This window comes from Trachinotus anak, unplaced genomic scaffold (assembly GCF_046630095.1).
Source record: "Trachinotus anak isolate AG129_WGS33_773 ecotype Australia unplaced genomic scaffold, CSIRO_AGI_Tana_v1 ptg000031l, whole genome shotgun sequence".
NCBI lineage: Eukaryota > Metazoa > Chordata > Actinopteri > Carangiformes > Carangidae > Trachinotus > Trachinotus anak.
The window spans coordinates 7,280,908-7,300,303 of record NW_027273882.1 but is presented as its reverse complement, the minus strand read 5'-3'; the positions used below and the strand labels follow the sequence as shown (position 1 = coordinate 7,300,303).

The following is a 19,396-nucleotide window of genomic DNA, read 5'->3' as shown; positions in this document are numbered from 1 at the left end:
TTTGACACCTTGTGATGTACAGGTACAAGCCCTGTGGTTTTGTTTCTGTGGTCAAACAGGAAGTAAAATCACTAAATCAACGCTGCACAAACTACATAGCTTACTCATGTTCCTCTGTTGAAGAGTTTAGACAGAAACACACTTGTAAATGAGAATCTGCGTGGAGGAGGTGAATGACTCATGTCCGTGACTCACTGTGTCACTCCTGAGCTATCAGACTGGTGTGTTAGCTGGTTTATGTGTGGATCATGTACCTGCTACACACTGACATCACTCCTGGTCTAGCACCTTTGTCACACATCATTTCCCCTCCCATCTCCCTCTCCTCAAATACATCCTTTCTTTTCTCTGCTTTGATACATCTGACATAAACCAAACATTGTATGTATGATGGTGACAGAGCTGCAACCAGAATGTGATTTGGAGCCATGAGTTTATTTTATTCTATCTGGTGCAAGCTGAAATTCCCTTGTGAAATATTTCTATGTATTATAAAGAAACAAGAACACCAAGTCCTGTCAGGATGAAATGAAACTGTACAACTCTTCATTTTGCTTTCTTTCAATAAATCTTCTTTTCAGCAATGGTCTGAGCTCTAATAGCAAAGATGATATTCTGCATTTCAAGCTTCTCATCAAAAGAGGAAGTTTGGTGTTCATCAATTTAACTGAACTAAAAAGAGGCTGGAGAGTTTGACAGACTTGCGGTGTGTAGGGTGAAGTATAAAGACGATAAAAAACAAAAAGGGCAAGAGTTGCAACAATGGTCCATAAATCAGATTCAAACTGGGTTCATGTTGTCGTGGTTCATGGCTGGTATCCTAAACCCTAAGCCACAGGGGCAACCTACACAACAACCCTCTGACTTGTTCTCAGTCTTATAGTTTGATTAAAACACAGATTTGACTGGTAAAATGCTCAGAGAGACTGAGAAACTGCTTAAAACAACTCCACATGTTTTTCTACTGCACTAAATCACCGTTTGCATGGTTTTATGCGAATATCTTCCAAATCATATTGTACACGGTGTTGAAATACTTTTAAAGTTGTATATTATATTGTATTTGTATACTGAAGTCAAACTGACTGACTAACTTACTGTCTTGCGAGGTCTATAATGCCAAATAAAGAAGTGTTTGCTTAAGTTAATGTAGGCTCTGACACTTCAAGTTTTCTCACTTTATTTCCCAGCTAGCTGTGACAGTCTGTTCTGCAAACCAGGATTGATTTTGCTAAAAGAAGAAATGCTCTGACATCTGAGTGAGCCGCCTAAACTTTTGCAAAGCAAGAAATGGGGGAAAAAATTTTTTTTACCCCTTTCTGCATTTTTTTTTTTTCTTGGTTTTAATTTCTGCCAAGCTCCTGGAGCCACCATTCAACCTTGCAGGATTTGGTTCCTCTGAGTGTTTACCTAAAATCTGCTGTATTTTTATTTGAATTAGAATTAACTGATTGGCTGCCAACTACAACTGTGGTTGCACTTGGTAGTTAACAGAAATGATTGTCTCTCTGGTGTATGACTGTAAGTAAAGGTGATGTGTGTTGAATATAATCAAACCAACAAAGGTGTGTACCTCTGAGCTGGTAGTAAGCCTGGTGGCTAGCCAGCACTTCATTGATGGTCTCTTGTGGACAGATCCTCACTCCTGAGTGTAAAAACACCGACCTCCTCGATCGACGTCTGCCCAGTTCAAACCTTGAACCTTTGGTGTGTGTTGACGTCTTCAGCAGCTCTGCCAAACGTACAGGGCCAACAGCCTGCGTGCTCCCTCCTGAGTTCAGCCCTGCACCACTTTCTGGACAGGAAACAATAAGATGTAGGGTCAGTGTAAACTGCACACCAGATTCTGATCAGATCCAAATCCCTGGCATTTGTTTAGAGCAACAGATGGGTTGTGTTTACGACAGAGGACAAAAAAGCTAATATCACAAGATTTAGGCAACATTAGAAAACAGTTAAAAGTGGATTTAGTCTTGTATTCTGTCTTTGTCAACAAAAATGGGCAGCATCAACTGTAAGCCCCACCCGTCTGGTACTGCAAGCGACTAAAAACCAGCAGACGGATTTTTTGAGAATAACTTGTCCTGAGCTGTGTGTGTGTGTTAATGTGTTAATTGCAGCTGTTTTTCCTGCTGCATGTGGGAAATGTTGCATTTAATAAACAGATATTTCAATAACAATAAAACACATTACAGTCTGGCATCAGTGCTCTAATGGCAGTAACCAGCACCTGGTAATCCTCACACTGACAAGAGTTATTCTGGACAAAATAGGCCTAATGTATTTATATGTAGAGCTGAAGCAATTAGTCAGTTAGTTGACGCTGACATAAAATTAAGTAATTAATCATCTGAGTCATTTTTCAAGCACAATGCCAACATATTTTATTGTTTCAGTTCCTCCAGTGCAAGAACTTCCTGTTTTTCTTTGTTTTCTATCAGTGGAAATGGCCGAGTCTGGGGCTTTGGACTGTTGCCCCTTACAAAAGAAAACTGCCATAGCTCTGGAAAACCATAAAAGGCATGCTGTGCTAATTTATAATTGTATTCATTGCTATTGCAATCAGTTACAATAATGTGTTTTAACCAATAAAGATTGTTATCATCATTATTCCATAATGATTAATCAATAATGAAAACATTTGCTAGTTTTAGCCCTATTTATTTGGTTCATTTGCCAAAGTCTCGTCTATACGTGAAAAGAAGTATTTGATACAGCTGAGCTTCATGTTTAGTCCTGCCGTCAGAAACCAGCAGAAAAAAACGTTTCTTCAACATCAGGATTTGCTGATCTGATGCTGAATGTGACAAATTGTCTTAAATCACACATGTCTGCTGCAGAAGAACGAATCTGCTCGTGGTTCCTGCATGAGGCAAAATGGATTTTTTTGTATTTACATTCAGGGACTGTGGTTCATAACCCACCAGCTCATTTGAGTTCTCTCCACTTTCTCTCTGTACTTTCTTATTAATAGAAACCTATTTTGAGCTTTTCTGAGCTGCTCTCATTGTAGGTGGACCTTGTTTACTGTACAGTGCAGTTTGTTCTGGATTGAGTTTCATTCTTCCAGAATGAAACTCAATAACGTTCAGTTGCACAGGGACATAAAAGAAGAAAATAAGTTGAAATCAATCTGCACATTGGTGAAAACTGGCAAAAACCAAAAACAAGTTACAGCAGTCACTTTAACTTAGAACATTTACACTCACTTTCAGCATTTTTCAACAAATAAAAACACATGAACATCAATACTAACAACATAAAAATGATCGAACTTGTCTGATTTTTCTTTTTCTATATGAATCTGTTTATAGAACTGCTTGTTTCCTTCAGTGTGTGTTTGATTTATGTTATTTGCAGCTATGAGCCGAGTGGAATGAGTTGCGTTTAGCATTATATCTGCATGCCAGGGTCCGGGGGTTCACTCTCCCTCCTTATGCCCACTCGTACTAAAAATAAAAGCACTCACTGTTCTTGAAGGGTGCTTGGAATGAAAGCGTCCACCAAACAACAATGTACTGGACGAATACGTTTTTGATCATGCAATCTGGCAGATATATTTAGGACGGCATCAGGTAAAGAGGGGGTTGTACTGTGTTCCACACAGCCTGCTTGTCATTGCTTTTTAGATAAAATATACATTATATGAAATGATCTGAAGTGAAGGTGAACCTCAGGTGTTTCATATTGAGCGTCACAAGCAAGCTCTCGTTTTATTTGTAATTATTCAGCTGCGATGATTCGGATTGTGTAATACACATAACCCTACTTTCTTTTGTTGTGTTTTTAGCTTTTTTTTCCCCACAACAAAGTCTGGAGGATGCTATAATCCAAATTGTCAAGCTGTCACCAAGCTGGCTATAAACCTACCAAACTGTGTTATTATCCGTTTTACCACTTTGCATTGTGGACGTGTTTGCACATATTTGTGACCCATTCGTGAATACTGATTTCACTTTGGCTGTTGATCAGGATGAGACAAAGACAAGGACTTACTCATCTCTTTCTGTTTTATTGTGCATTTAAAGACAGTCTTTTAGGATCCTCAGGTGAAAGGGTGACAGTATCCAATGCCTAAATGATTTCACGGCCAAGCACTTATGCAATCGTAATAGGCTTTACTTCACATTGTGACCAAGTTTAGTCTGTGTATAGATAGTCTTACTCTTTAAATCCTCATGTCTAATTGCTCTTATCTATTCCAAAGTGCCAACTTTACTCTTTTTGCAAACAATAAAAGCATAAAGGGATGTGAGTTCTTTTGAAGTTGTGAAGGACTAGAAGTGTCAGGGCTCAAAGGATTGTGGTTTTGCGAACAGAACAAAACGAGGCTTACCTTTAATTCCAGCAGCCTGTGGAGCAAGGACGAACAGCAGCACAAGTCCAAATTCCCAAATCATTGTGGAGGTAGAGTTTTCCAAAATAATGTGAATGTCAAAGTAAATCCAGCAGGGTGAGGGGAGGTGGGAGGGAGGGGGTTCGTCCTCTAGCTCAGGTGGAACTCATGGGTGCAGGCAGTTTGGTCGCAGGGAGTCTGAGTTCGAATCGCATGGAGGAGGTGGATCCTTCAGGGCCCCAAACTGCCGCTGAAACACTCCAATGAACTCCAGGATTTGCATCTGATGGAGGTAAACCCACAGTCTCCTCTTCCCCAGGCGAACAGTAGGATGGTGGGAGCTGTAAGTGTGGCAAGAGTGACGAGGTTAAAAAAGTAGGCACCGTTTCGGGAATAATCTGTTTATCTAGTGCTCAGACATAATCCGTCTTTACCCTGCGGTCCTTGCAGCACTGGCGTCATCCTGTTAGTGGCTTTCTGGGGGCATCTGTCAACCACGATGACCAGTTTGCTCAGCACGCCCCCTCCCACCCCACCCTGACACTTTACACTGGTGTTTCCCCATGTATTTTTATTCTTAGCAGGCCTGGAAAGCAGCACAGCAGGGATGGGACCCATTGGAACCAATAAAACTCACATTATTCTGCAGCTCTGACATCTCCTGGAAACTGAACGGCTCGTACTGATCCAGTAAAGTAACAACTTCCCCTCAGCACCGGTCTGACAGTCAGTGACCAGTCTGTTAAAGCCTTCAGTTTTGCTTATTTTTATCCTTGCTGACCTTTTTATTTTGTTTTATCCTTAGTTTTGGTTTTAAGTCTTGTTTTTATTAATCTGTGTCTTTTATTCCATCGTTTTAAATTTCTTTTCTTTTTTAAAAGTCTTTAGATATATATAAAGATTATGTTGATGATCCTGTTAAGCCATCACTACAGATTGTGAGGACTGTGACACTGCAGTCTGAGAAATAATAAATACTTAAATCCTCTGTTGAACGTACATGATTTTGTTACAAATCCCATGAGTCGAAACGCTTATACCATCTCAGGATTTAAGTGGGAACCTCAGACTAATGATGTTTGTTACAGAGGTAAAGAGACCTTTTGAGATAAGCCTTGATCTTCTAGTATATGTGAAATAAAAGTTGTTTTAATTTTTTTCCTATTTCGATCAGAGATGTATAGGTATACAAAATATAGGACCTATGTTTATAAATATTTACACATATATATTTCCTTTTTATATCTAGAATTTATATGCATGCAATTTTGTTCATAGAATTCACATAATTCTTGTTGTATTTTATTATATTGTATTTTATGTGCACCTGTGAAGCACCTTGTTCTTCTGGTTTTAAAAAATGCCCTGAAAAAAATTAGACCTCACTTACTTGAATTAACATGCATGTAAATGCTGCAATACCACTGAATATAATATCAATTTGTTTCTTTTAAAACTGTCAGTCTTGTTTCATAGCCCCCAAAATAAAACTGACATATGCAAATCGTTTTCTGACCAACAGCGCAAAACCAAAAAAGATAAGATAATACAGTTTGTTGATTTTTATCACTCCTTTCATACATGAGATGCAGCTCAAAGAACTTAACATAAACTGCAATTAAATAATAAAATATTAAAACACCCAAACAAGAGCTGACAGATATTTTCCAAAAGTCTAGAACATTTTGGCCCATGAAATAAAGAAAAAGGCCCATTGAATAGCCCTCACCACAAATATCCACATTTATAATTGATTTTTAAAAAATCAATTAACACAATTGTTGTTCATTAACTTTCTAGTTATTAATAAACCAGTTAATAATTTCAGCTCTAATTGTTTCACTTGGCAAAAATGAAATTTTGTTTCTTGTTTCTCTAAACACTGTGGAGTCATCAAACTGTATTTGAATTTAATCCTTGTCGTGCACAGATCATGGTTCTTGTGCTACCACAAAACACCAGCACTCATTCCCAGAGGATGATGATGAAATGTGGAGTAAGGCTGGTGGGTTGGGGGGTGGTGGCAGTGTGTCACTAAGCATTGTGTCTTTTTGAGGATTTGAAGATGGATTTACTCTCCTCACAGACGGACAGAACACTGGGTGCCTCCCCTGTTGTTTCCCTGATAGAAAATTGTCACTTCAGTGTTACTGCGATTTTGTCTTGTTTTTTTCTTCTGAGTGTTTCTGAAGTTGAGATGAACACCAACATACAAGCTTTATGATGAGAAGATGTGGGTGAAAGTTGAAGGTATTAATTTATTGTAGGTCAGCTGAAGCTCAGACATCACCAAGTTTGGCCATATCTGAAGGGCCTAGGAAAAGAAGATTAGAAATTGCTTTTAATCTCTAATCCAGTGGCTGTTTAACTGTCCAACTCTGCTTTGTTTGTTTTACTCATGCCAGCAGCAGCAGAAGTACTTCTAGTAGTAGAAAAAGTAGTAGTATTAGGATTAGTAGTAGTTGTAGGATTAGTGGTAGCAAAGGTAGAGGTAGAAGTTGGAATACTATTAACAGAACTAGTCTTGGCGGTCATATTACTAGTGTCAGCTGGAGTATATTATATGTAGCAGAAGGTGAAGCACCAGTAGTAATTCATGTAATGTTGTAGTACTGTATTAGTAGCAGTAGTAGGATTAGTAGTAGCAGGTAAAAGCTGTATTGAGAGAAGTAGCAGAACTCACTGTGGGTGGTTGCATCTCTAGCATTAGCAGCAGCAGTAGTAGTACCAGTAGTACTAGTAGTATGAACAGTTGCAGTAGAATAACCTTTAGGAGACATAGCTGTAGAAGTTGTTATCCCATTAGCAGAAGTATACTGTATGTAGCAGTGCAATTGCAGTATTTGTTATAGCAGCAGCAGTAGTAACAACAAGGCTTGTACTAGGAGTAATAGTAGTAGTACTACTGTTAATCACTGTAGCAGCAGCAGTAGTAGTACTTGTAGCAGTGACAGTAGAAGTATTGCACAGTGGAAGAAGCAGAATTGATAGTTGTAGCAGTGGTTGCAGCACTAATAGTTGCAGTAGTGGTGTAAGTAGTAGTAACACTAGTAGTACTAAGCAGTAATGGCATTAGTATTAGTAGTAGGAGGTGGTGTAGCAGCAGTAGTGGTGGTACTAGCTTTTGTAGCAGTAGAAGTAGTAGTACTAACAATGGTGATAGTGCTACCTGTCTTAGTACAACAGCTGTGGTAGCAGACGTAACAGCAGTGGTGGTAGCACTCGAAGTAATAATAGTAGTAGTAACAGCAGTACATAAGTCATAGAAGTGACATCAGTAGCAGTTCTAAGCAGTAGTGGTATCAGTGTTTGTTGCAGTAGTTCAGCTAATATTGTTTGGACTCAGCAGCAGGTACTTTACAACACTTTAGGGTAATTTGTGGCACTTTGTAGTACCACATGTGGTACCTTGTTCTTTCTCTACTTTGTGGAATTCTGGTGCTGTTATTTGTAATAGTTTGTCGTAATAGTTTAATTCTCAATTTCTTTCTAAATTCCCTTCAAATCATTAGTTGGTGGTGTTGTGTTTGCTGGCGTGCACTTTGAGGTTCATTGTGGTACAATAGGTAGTATTGTAAGACATTCTCCCCTTGTGATACTTTGTTCGCACTGTGTTTTGTGTTTTGGTACATTAAGGTAATTGTTTTTACTGATAACACTTTGAGGATAGCTGCAAATCTCTCCTCTCTCTCTCCCTAAGCTGTTTTATCTAATGAAGCTCTTGGGGAGTTGCTAATAAAAGCTTCACTTTACACAAAAATCCAGCCTTACTCATCATTGTTCAATATTTAAGAAAGTGTCCATTCTGGGCTCCAACTGCAAGACTTTGATATTTGATTAAATACTGAAAAATTCAGAGCTGATATTCGACAACATCGTCACAAAGGAATCTGACAAAACGGAAATGAAAAGGAAAAGATAAGCAGGGGTCTCTCTGAGGGTGCAGGCAATATAATAAAATTGGTGAAATAACGTAGTATTCACATGGACATCCCCCGTGAGACCTGCTGGAAAGATACAGATACAGACTTGGGCAGATTTCAGTCTCACGGGCTCTTGGGGAAAATCAAACCTGTAACCTTTTCATAACCCTGCAGCATGTATTCCCTTTCTAAACATCCCAATAGAGTAAAATACATAAATTTTCCAAGTTTAAAACAAGGAATACATGGCTATTTGTTTCCAGAGAACTAAGGTTGATAGGTGAAATGACTCAGATGGCTTACCTCCACAAGAATCCTACTATAATGAAATCCAGACGGGAATGACAGATAATCCAGTTAATTTAGTCTGTCAAGCCTCTCTGTTTAACCTTTCACCGCTAAAAATAATCCTCCAGACTCCCCCGCAGCCGTCTCCCGGCAACAACACAGGTTACGAGACAAACTGTTTCTGATCTGTACCTGCTCAAGTTTGGATCAAGTTTAATTTATTATGTGCATTTACATAATTTACAATAATCAACTTACACCTTCTTAAGACAAAGACATCGCAGTCAAATTTAGATTTCATGACTGTGGAATGAGAAACAGGTATAGTGCTTTGGATGACATGCAATATTCAGTCTAGACAACTCAATACGACAAGAGACTTTTCCTCAATGAGCAATGACTCATCTCAATATACTGTCTGGCTTGTATTACACCTGCAAATGTGCTAACAGCCAATCACATCATAAAAACAAACCTATCATATTAAGTCCTTTAGGAATGGACAGCCTTCTTCAAAAAAGCAGGCTTTGTCAAGTAAGCTGAACAAAACACATGCTGTTTTTTTTATAGCAAAACCTGCAAAAGAAGAGCACTCCTCTTCAGGAAACTTCAGCAACAGGTCAAAAGTCACAACAACCTTAAACATAAAGAGCTGTTGTGGATAAATGAGGCAACACGACATTGGTGGTTTGGTGACACTTTGGCTACTTAAGAAAAAAGTAAAGAAAAAAAGCCCAAAATATACATTTATGTGGCTAAGTAAATTTCATCATGTGTCTTTACAGTTAATCAGCCATTGATTGTTTCATTCTCCCAAGGTGTTTTCACCTGATTATCCGGACCTCCAATGTCCGTTCCTGATTCACCATAACCTTTTATACACACTGCAACACAACCAGAGACTGTCCATGTGAGACACACTGTCACCTACTAGAAGAACGTTTACTCATCTGTCTAACACTGCTTTGAGCAAGCAAAAGTGACTTGAATTTGATTCAGGCGGCCATGGGTAGCCAGAGTAAGTCAATGCGCAGTGGACTGACATGTGCCATTTTAGGCTGATCAAAGACCAGATGTGCCACTGCATTCTGGACCACATGTAAGGGTTTTTCTCTGCGTGAAGGGAGGCCTGCCAGAAGAGCACTGCAAGTGTCTGTACGAAGGGTTGGGTGGATGTATTGCATCAGCTAAGGTCTGACTCAGTACATCTTTTTTTCAATACTCCATTTGGTCTAGGCAAGAGGTGGCACCTGGGTAGAGTGTGCAGGAGAAATCATCAACACGCCACCTTGACTTCTCTGGACCATGACCTATTACTCACACATCAGCTCATTTGGTCCATTACACAGACTTTATACTGGGAGCTGGCTGGGTAAAGACTGTTTAAGACCTTTCAATTTAGACATTTGCCTTCACACATACAGCGGCTCTGGGTAATGTCTAGAAAAGTTCAGGGTTGAATTGCATGTGTGAAAGCAGCTTCAATTTAACCTGCAGGAGTTTCTGCAGGGTGGGGTGAAGCGTTCTGCTGCCATGGAGGAAATCAGTGTAAATGAGTTCATATCATCTCCCAACATCTTTACTGCAGAAATGAACCTGGGAGAAAATCTGTCCAATAGCCAAGAATTACAGCTGTCACAGATGATGAGCTTAGAAAGACCGAAACCTGAAAAATGCAAACTGTCAGAGAAAATGATGCAGAGAGGAATCTGCAATGCCACAGGAACTCAGATAGCTGGATAGTAGCTACACATATTGAGAAAGTGACCTGGGTGCAGTTGGTGACCAAACAGAAATTTTGGTAAGTATCCAAACACTGTTAAATGTCAATGCATCAGAGAAACCTCAGTTCAAATCAATTCACTAAAAGCCTTATCACAGTGTTATTTTCTATGGCACATTGTGATCACTCAGGTTAAAGATTACCTCAGAACACAGCGCTCACTTCATCAATGATCACATCTGTCTCACTTTTCTTGCTAATGTCTGAGAGTACTGTGAAAACAGTGATAATGGTATAAAATTATGTGAAAATGCAGAGAAATTAAATGAATTACAACATAAACTGACAACCCCAAACAGCACCTAAGCTCTCCAGACACCTGGGGAAAACCCTGCTGTTTTTACATTAGAGTTTATTTTCAAATTCTTCCTTTAACAAACTTTATGAGCACTTCTGTGACTCAAACTTCGAAGATCCGTCAGATATCTGTGCCAAAATAGGGCCGTGATACATAATATGCGGTCCTGGATCAGGACTAAGCTGTGACAGGACTTTGACTGTGGCTGATAAAATATCACCCAAAAGCCATTTTGTGGAGGCTTTGAACCAAATCTTTTCAAAGCTCCATTTGTATGTACACGAGGCCACAGTGGGAAGCCAGTCTCAGCGATATGGCAACTACACTTGAACATTGTCTAGTTTCTGTACATTGATGTGAATTTTGCTAAAAGTGCTTTTTTTGTTCTTGTTTGTTATCAGATCTCTAAAAGCCCTTCAAAAAGTGCAGTACTGTAAATGTTTCATTTGAAAAACTTTCTAAAAAGGACCAGACCTATATTTAATATATATATAATTTTACTGGCTACTTCCATCAGGATAATGCTCAATGTTCCTAAGCAGAAATCATCTCAAACTGGTTTCATGAACACAACATGTTCAGTGAACTTCAGTGGCACCAGAACTGAATCCAGTAGAACACCTTTGGGATGTGGTAGAACAGGGGATTGACAGCATGAGCATGCAGCTGACAAATCTGCAGAGATAATGTGATGCAATCATGTCAACATGGAGCAGAGTGTCAAAGGGACGTTTCTAACATCTTGTGGGATCTATGACATGAAGAACTGGGGCTGTTTGAGAGCAAAGGAAAGGACTACCCAGTGTTAGTGTGGTGCTCCTTGGTGAGTGTAGTTAACGTGTCTGTTGCATCATATTCAATCCTGCTGTCCTTGCACTGTGTGAGTCAGTATACTCTGTATTAGCTGCTGTTGAACTCTGTGCCAACAAAACTAAAAGAGAACTTCCTGCCATTTCGACAACATGGTGAAGGTGAAGTTATTCAACAAAACCTTTTTCCTTTCCGGGCTCCATGACCTTGGAAGAGAATCAGACTGCTGTTTATTCCTCTTGTGCCCACGTTTCAAAGACTTTATACAAGTCAATCCCAGGTTTACAAAGCCCACAGCTACAAAGCCTCAGGGTATTTTACAGAAACTGAGGACATCAGTGGGCTCTGCTGTTACATTTGCTCTGCTGAGACAGGCATTCTCCCATGATACAATGCAGCTTTATGTCATACATGTCAAAGCAGCTGAGTGATACTTTTAACAATGGGGGCTCAACAAACCAAGGCTGTTACAGAGACTTTTCAATCTTTTCTGACATTTTAGAGACAAAATAATTAATCAATTACTTGAGAAAATAATCTGCCAATTAATCATCAAAGAAAATAATTGTTAATTGCTGCCCTAATAAAAATAGCATAATGGACATGGACATTATAAATAATAACCTATTTTTTTAACATAGAGAAATGTTTTTTCTTATCTGCCAACATATATGATATAACAACAGATAGAATATATCTGAAACACTTTACCAATTCTTATAGAAGAAAATCACTCTTCAATACAACAAAATGAAATAAAAACCTTGAGGAATGTCAGAAAATAGTGAAAAAAGGACCATACAACTGGGCCCAAGATGACCAAGATGTTTTATATGTGATATAAAACAAAGGACAGCAGCAGATCCTTGCATATGAAAAACTAGAACCACTATATGAGCCACAGCAGGGCACACAACGGAGTCTTGTGGGCAGTATTGAACTGATCCTAAAGATGCACAATTTTAGGAAGAATCTCCAAAACAACCATCGTGCATTAACCTAAACTGCTTTTATATGAATACCTGACATCTGACGCACTGGATCCAACATAAGAAATCTACAGTAACTACTAGTGGGTGGGTGCGCTAAGCTGATAATGACTGCCTAATATTGGAAAACTGTTGTCACATTGACCCAATTAAGATATAATTGAGACTGGGCGACCTAACACTAACACACAATTTGCCATTTATACACTGAATATTTACAGTTTAAAGCGATTAACTTGACGATAGACTGCCCTTCAATCTGCACACTTAGATGGAGCAGGAAGTGCAGGCTGCATTAACTCAACACATCAACAGTCAAACGATAATGAATTCTGCAAGAAGGGTAAACACAGAGCCAAGGGCCTGTTTACGCAGCCGAGTCTGCAAAACTCACTTTGTGTACTGAGCCTAACACCAGTCGCACTGTCCCAACTGTCACCGAGTCATCGGGAGACTTCTCAACGGAAGTGGGAAGTTGCTTTACTTAAAAACTTCACCACAGTTCAGAGGGAAATATTGTACTTTTTACTCCACTGCACGGCTGGAAGTTACTGTAGATCCATTTTTACATTCATATAATGACTCAATATTATTATATATCAACAATCTGTGGAGTTTCAATAATGTGATGATATTTTTGTTATGATTGTCATCATGATACAGGGGAAGACAATATGAATAATTTCTCATATAATTCTGTACTAAAAGTACCCATATACATCATAATGAAGTTTTTTTTTGTGTCAATGACATGTCAAAATCTGACATTTAACAAATATCTAGCATCTTACAGTTTATATAATGTTTTATAATGAAAGTGGGCCACCACACCTTAAACGCAGACCACCTTCACTAACATCATAAAAAGTTTTTAGTCTAAAAGCTAGTCTGAAAGCACAAATAATCTCAAAATTTGAGACACCTAAATTATTTCTTACTATTTCCTTTACTGACTTTTAACTGTTTTTTTTACTATTAAAGTTCGAATCATTGCTTATATTCGTACTTTCTCCATTGGGGTAATTCGATTTAAAATGATTATCTTTGATGGTTTCTAATATGCAAACTTGGAAAAAAACAGTTCAGCTTTGAAATCTGTCTCAGTCACTTTATCAATGAGGGCAATTAAAGCAAAAAGTGACCCAACAGCCTGCTAATGAGTCCCGTTTCCATTACATCCAAATTAGAGCAGTTTTAGTAGTTTGTTAAGTATGATGAATGGACAAAGACCATTAGTGATTACTGGCGTAATGAGGTCCAGACTTCCTGCCTTCTGTGAGACAATCTGCATACAAAAGGAGAGGCTGTTGAGCGGCATCATGTCCTCCAGCATCACAGTTCCCTCTGGATGATTTTCTGCATGGGAGCCTCATAAAAATGCTCCGTCATCCCTACATCATCATACCTGCACTCTAGAGTCTCTTGTTGTCATCCAGCCTCACCTGTCATATGAAAGTCCTGTATGAAAGGACTCAAAAATGCTGTGTGCTCAGCATGTAAAGAAGGTTGTGTCAGCCCTTCAAAAGTTTTCATCAAACAGTGAACAGTAGAAAAATGGCTGCATGTGGGACTATAGTCCAAAACCCAAAATATTATTCTCCCTGTTGATCTGGTCCACATTTGAGTCTAGATAGTGGTTTTCAGTCTAGTCCTAGTCTGATTGGTCTAGTTGAGGATTTAAAAAAACTACTAAATAACATTTCTCTGGTTTAACAATTAAAGTAAAGGTTTCACAAATCTGAAACTTTGTTTTAAACAGTCTTTACACTTTCCCAGTAGATCTTTTCCAGATTTGACAAGTTTTCTCAAACGGACTAATGGTTTCAAACATGTGAAATCGAGTTTTAAACACACTTCACGGTCCCTGTTGATCCAGTCTGATTTGACAAGTCTAGATATAGTGGTTTAGTCTGATTTAGTCCAGTTGGGGGAAAAACAGTTGAATCATATTTTCTCTGGTTTTACAAATAGAATAAAGGTTTCAGAAAACTGTATTTCAAACTGTATTTACACTCTCCCTGTTGAGCTAGGCCAGATTTGTGGTTTTAAACAGTTACCTCCTTGAGTCACACCAAAGTTTGATAATTATTTAAATGTGAGTAAGAGTTTAAAGTTTTGTTTTCTGGATGGAGAAAAGGCAGTAAAATCTCAGAGGAATCTATTAAACCAGCCTTCAGCTTGAGCACCAGTTAGCTAACGTCCTCTTAGCTAACTGTTAGCGGGAGGCTAACTTCAGCTAACAGTTAGCTAACGTCCTCTTAGCTAACTGTTAGCGGGAGGCTAACTTCCGCTAACTGTTAGCTGGAGGCTAACTTCCGCTAACAGTTAGCTAACGTCCTCTTAGCTAACTGTTAGCTGGAGGCTAACTTCTGCTAACAGTTAGCTAACGTCCTCTTAGCTAACTGTTAGCGGGAGGCTAACTTCCGCTAACCCCCGTCACCCACACAGAGCTGCTATAACTTCTGCCAACTGAGAAACAAAACTCCTCTGACAATAAACCAGCAACTTCATTAAAAAGAAAAATGACTCACCGTTTTTTACTTTTGATGAAAAACATGGCGGCGGCAATAAAAAGAAAACGTTTCCAATCGTCAAATTTCCTCCAGAGAAACTTCCAGAAAATATCCACGGCAGGGCCAATATCCGGCCAATATCCGGCCAATATCCGGTCAATATCCGGTCAATATCCGGCCAATATCCGGCCAATATCCGGTCAATATCCGGCCAATATCCGGTCAATATCCGGCCAATATCCGGTCAATATCCGGCCAATATCCGGTCAATATCCGGTCAATATCCGGTCAATATCCGGCCAATATCCGGCCAATATCCGGTCAATATAGGATCAATATCCGGTCGACAGGTAGCCCCAGCGGTCGGCAGGTAACGGACACACCTGTTGGTGTTTCCTCCTCAGGTCATGAGGTCACGGCTCTGCTGCAGGTGTGTTCAAGGCCCGTTGGTATTTTAATCACTTTATCTCTTCTTTAATAGACTGGCGTCCTGTCCAGTACAATAATAAGGAACCATAACTGATTTAATGAGCCATTCGCAGTTTCACTGTACCGGCCGTGTGTACTTAGACTTGCATGGCTTAATCTTTGAGACAAGCACATTGGATTGTGAAATGAACGTCCAGTGATTTGTAGCAGTACAACGTCAACGCCATCTGTAGCATCTTCCCATAAACATATACAACATGTGGTGTCTGCATGTGGTCCTTTATATTCATGACCACTTCCACCGTCAGCATCAGCAGCTGTGTCCTACCTCTCTATATGTCAAATGTTCTGTTGGACACACCTACAAACCTACAAACCTACTGCCTGGGTTCTGTGGACTTTTATTGAGAAATATGTGTATAACCCATAGCTTTTCTATTTATGTTGTTCTACTCTAAGTCTCCTTTCAATTTCAGTCAAGCTGCGATTATTATCCACTAACCTTTAGTTGAGCCTCTATTTCAGATTGACAGCCAAATATTTCCCCAGGAGCATCAGTCAACGCCCTTCACACCTTGTACTACTAATGTAATACTAACATTTCATGCTTAACAGTAATTGTCATATAAATCAGGACCCAATTAAAATATGAATATCCCCTCTGAGTAAATTACCAAAAGTCGAACATTTAAATAGAAATATAAAATAATTTTCTCACTTTAGTCACAGAGTTTAGGGTCAGGGATCTTTTTGAGAAAAAGAAAAAATAAAGAATTAGTCAATTAATTGAAATTAATGAGTGTGTATTTAAAGACATCAGTAGAGTGACATGTGTAGATTCATAATAAAAGCAGACGTATGTTTTGAAAAGTTGTGAAGAACATTCACCTTTAAGATTCTTTGTCCTGTAGCTTTAATTAATGATGTAATTATGTACAGTAATTTATTGGAAACTGGAAAACCACTGAATCTACATGAAGTATACAAAGAGTATACATGTTTATTCTCAGGACAGAAAGCCTTCATAAACACAAACAGATAAACACACACTGTCTTATTCCTCTGTCATGACCGGGGGTCTTTGAATTTCCTCCTCGGTGTAGCATGATCTCAGTGCAGAGGGCTGAGAGGAGACCGGAGCATGTGTAATGAGGCTGGAAATACATTCATTCTGTTTGATTTCATGAAATCAAAGGTTCTGCAGGTTTGTGACAGGAGCTGAAGGTAGACTTCACCCTGGTTGTAGAGGAAGCAGAGATCTGCGATGTAATGTTGTGACGTGTTTGGCATTAAAGGTTCCTTTCTCTGGTGCTTTTCGCACCATGTGTCCTTCCTGCAGGTGGCGCTGCTTTTTTCTTTGTCTGTTCATCTACCAGGTTTACGCCCCATTGATGGTGATGCTGAATCTGATTGGACGATTACAGTCCAATCACAAAGTAGACTCCAGTGAGAGGGCAGGTAGCTGTGTTTCCTTCGTCTCCACCGCTGATCCTGAAGGATGTGGTAGATTTTCAAGATGGTCGATGCTGTGGACTTGAAAGCTTAAACTTCTCCCTGAATCAGTATTTAAGTGTGAAACATTTACTTTTTTTCTCCGTAATTCAGTCTTGAGTGCAAAATGAAAAACACTGGCCTGTCATTATGTGGTGAAAAAATGAGGACATACCCAGTACATCAAGCTTTTAAAAGGCTTTAATCTTCTTGTGGCCAAGATGAGCGTTACAAACACTAACACCAAGAAAAATGTTGACAAAAAAAGTCCACTTGCCTTCAGGGCTTCCATACTGTCCTCCAGAAATTATGTTTAGATTTATATTTACATATTTTTTTGTACAAAATAAAAAACAAAAAAACAATGAAAATGAAAATGTAAATGAACCTTTTGCTGATTTGTTCATGTACATTTTTGTTACTTCCTACACTAACAACTTATCATCATTATGTTATTGCAAATGTAACTTGGTCAACATTATGTATCTTTAAAATGTATTAGTTGTTAAAAATGTGTTGTATATAACCATAATTTCTAGCAGACAGGGTGGCTGTCACACCACTTGTTGGACATAAATCACATTCTGCAGAACTGTCCGGTATTATTCTGTTAAAGTTACTGTGGATGATGATCATTCCCAGATGATGAATCCTAATTATTTTAGCAATCCTCTAACTCTCCATGAAAACAGGACAGATTTCTAAATCTGTCAAACAAATTGCCATTAAATGTGTTCAGCACATTCTCGCTGCTGAGTGGATAAATCCTATTACTCCGGACATTTTTGGCTCAACTAGCCTCTAAAAAGACCTGAATCATTACATTCTTATTTATTGCTTCACATATTATGCTTTTCCCCACATTTTACATCAGGGACAGTTTAGTTGCTTCTTTGCAGGACCCCTGTGCTCAGATTCTGAGTCTACGTCCAGCTCAGTGAGTGAGCTTCTGCACACACAGTACAGCTAATAAGTCTTTCCAGCCACCAGGGTATCATGATTCAAAGGCCACAGAGCTACTGAGCAGGGGAGGATCAATGTCCTGGTTAGACTCTGTCCCACTCAGAAGGGGGCTACAGTCTTGGTCAGTGCATGCCCACAGTAATTATAAGTCAAGCTGTGAGAGGGAAATTTAATAAGACATTGTCTGCAACAGGGAAAAGGCCTTTAACAAAAAAAAAAAACTTGCAGAAGTAAGAAGAAGCATCAAGTGCAAGAGACACCACAGCACTGAGCCGAGGATAGACCTGAAGGTAATTCTTAAAATGACGGTTTGTCAGATTATCTTTGCAAGAAAAACATTATGGTTATTTAGATCAAACTAACAAAACACTTTTAGAAAAAACCCTTTTTGCACCATCAGGAGCCTCACAGCAATTTCACAAAGTTAATATTCAGTGTCACATTCAATGCCACCATTTCTGAGAAGTTTCACATTAATTTATGCAGAGCTACTGGAGTTAAAAAGACTACAAAAAGTTGAATCTAGTGTATCAAAATTATTGTTTTACAGATAAGAAAAGGGCAAAGATGTTTTCCAGGCCTGTGTAGCAGACTGATTCAATGGGATGGGATCTTGTGCAGTTGGTCACCCACATACCAGGATGTGCAGATAGAAAACAAGTGGGTCAGATCAGGGACAAACCTCTATCTTTAGCAGGGGAGGAACAGTATTGTCCTTGTCACCTTTTCCTCTTTTTATGTCTTGCTGAGAGGCTTTTAAAAAGCCTTGGGGCCTTTTTTAATGGGCACCTTATTCTTTCACTCTCTGTATGTGAGGATTTGATCCAGCAACCTCTTTTACATGCCACAAACTTAATATTACAGCTCAGTTTCTGTAATGAAACTAATGCTAAAGATGACAAGTTTTATACAGTGTATTTTGCAGTCTTTCATTTACTGTCTTTTGTTGTTGTTGTTCTTCTTCTGGTCTAGAAAGGTGCTTTATAGCGATGAACCACTCTGATCTCCACTGTCAACACTGCTAATTTGGTGCAACAAACAAACTGTGATGTATACAGCTACTTTTGATGCTAATTCATCACTTCACATTTTTTTATTGTAGAGGCAGTGTTTGGCCAAAAACATTGACAGCAGCTTTTTTTAGCAACAACAACCAAAGACTGACTCAATTTAACTTAACTTAACTCTAAAATAAAAAAAATAATTAAAAAAAACTAGGTGTAGACATTTCTTCACTTTTTGATTTTGACTGATCACATCTGGAGTTACACAGAACAACAGATGAGCTGAGCTACTAATAAGTTTTAAGTTTTAAATGAATCTATAAATGTTTCTCTTATTTCTACCAAAGTGCTTTTGTTGTCTAAATCTGGGCACAGATGGGACTGAAGATACAAACTCTGTGGTGTCAGTGTTGTGCAGTCCTCCCCACACCTCCTGTGCAGCTCTTCATTCACTAAAGAGAAAATGTTGCATTTGCACATAATCCAGGCAGTGATTATGATAGGTCACCACAGTGTAATTGGTTAAAAGCAGTGGTACGTAGGCAAAGTGTAATTTCCTGCAGGCGTCT

The 19,396-nt window shown here is 38.9% G+C and overlaps 1 protein-coding gene across 1 annotated transcript in view; it reads right to left on the bottom strand.

The window, feature by feature from the left end:
• The window catches only part of LOC139612447 (titin homolog), a 59,317-nt gene extending 44,205 nt beyond the window's left edge, over positions 1-15,112 (bottom strand). Inside the window, exons 1-3 of the mRNA XM_071468028.1 lie at positions 14,959-15,112; positions 4,337-4,677; positions 1,574-1,795 (exon numbers count right to left, since the gene is read on the bottom strand). Coding sequence (XP_071324129.1) covers positions 1,574-1,795; positions 4,337-4,400 — 286 coding nt within the window. The 5' untranslated portion in view covers positions 4,401-4,677; positions 14,959-15,112. The remainder of the gene's footprint in view (positions 1-1,573; positions 1,796-4,336; positions 4,678-14,958) is intronic.
• Between the last annotated feature and the right edge of the window lie 4,284 nt (positions 15,113-19,396).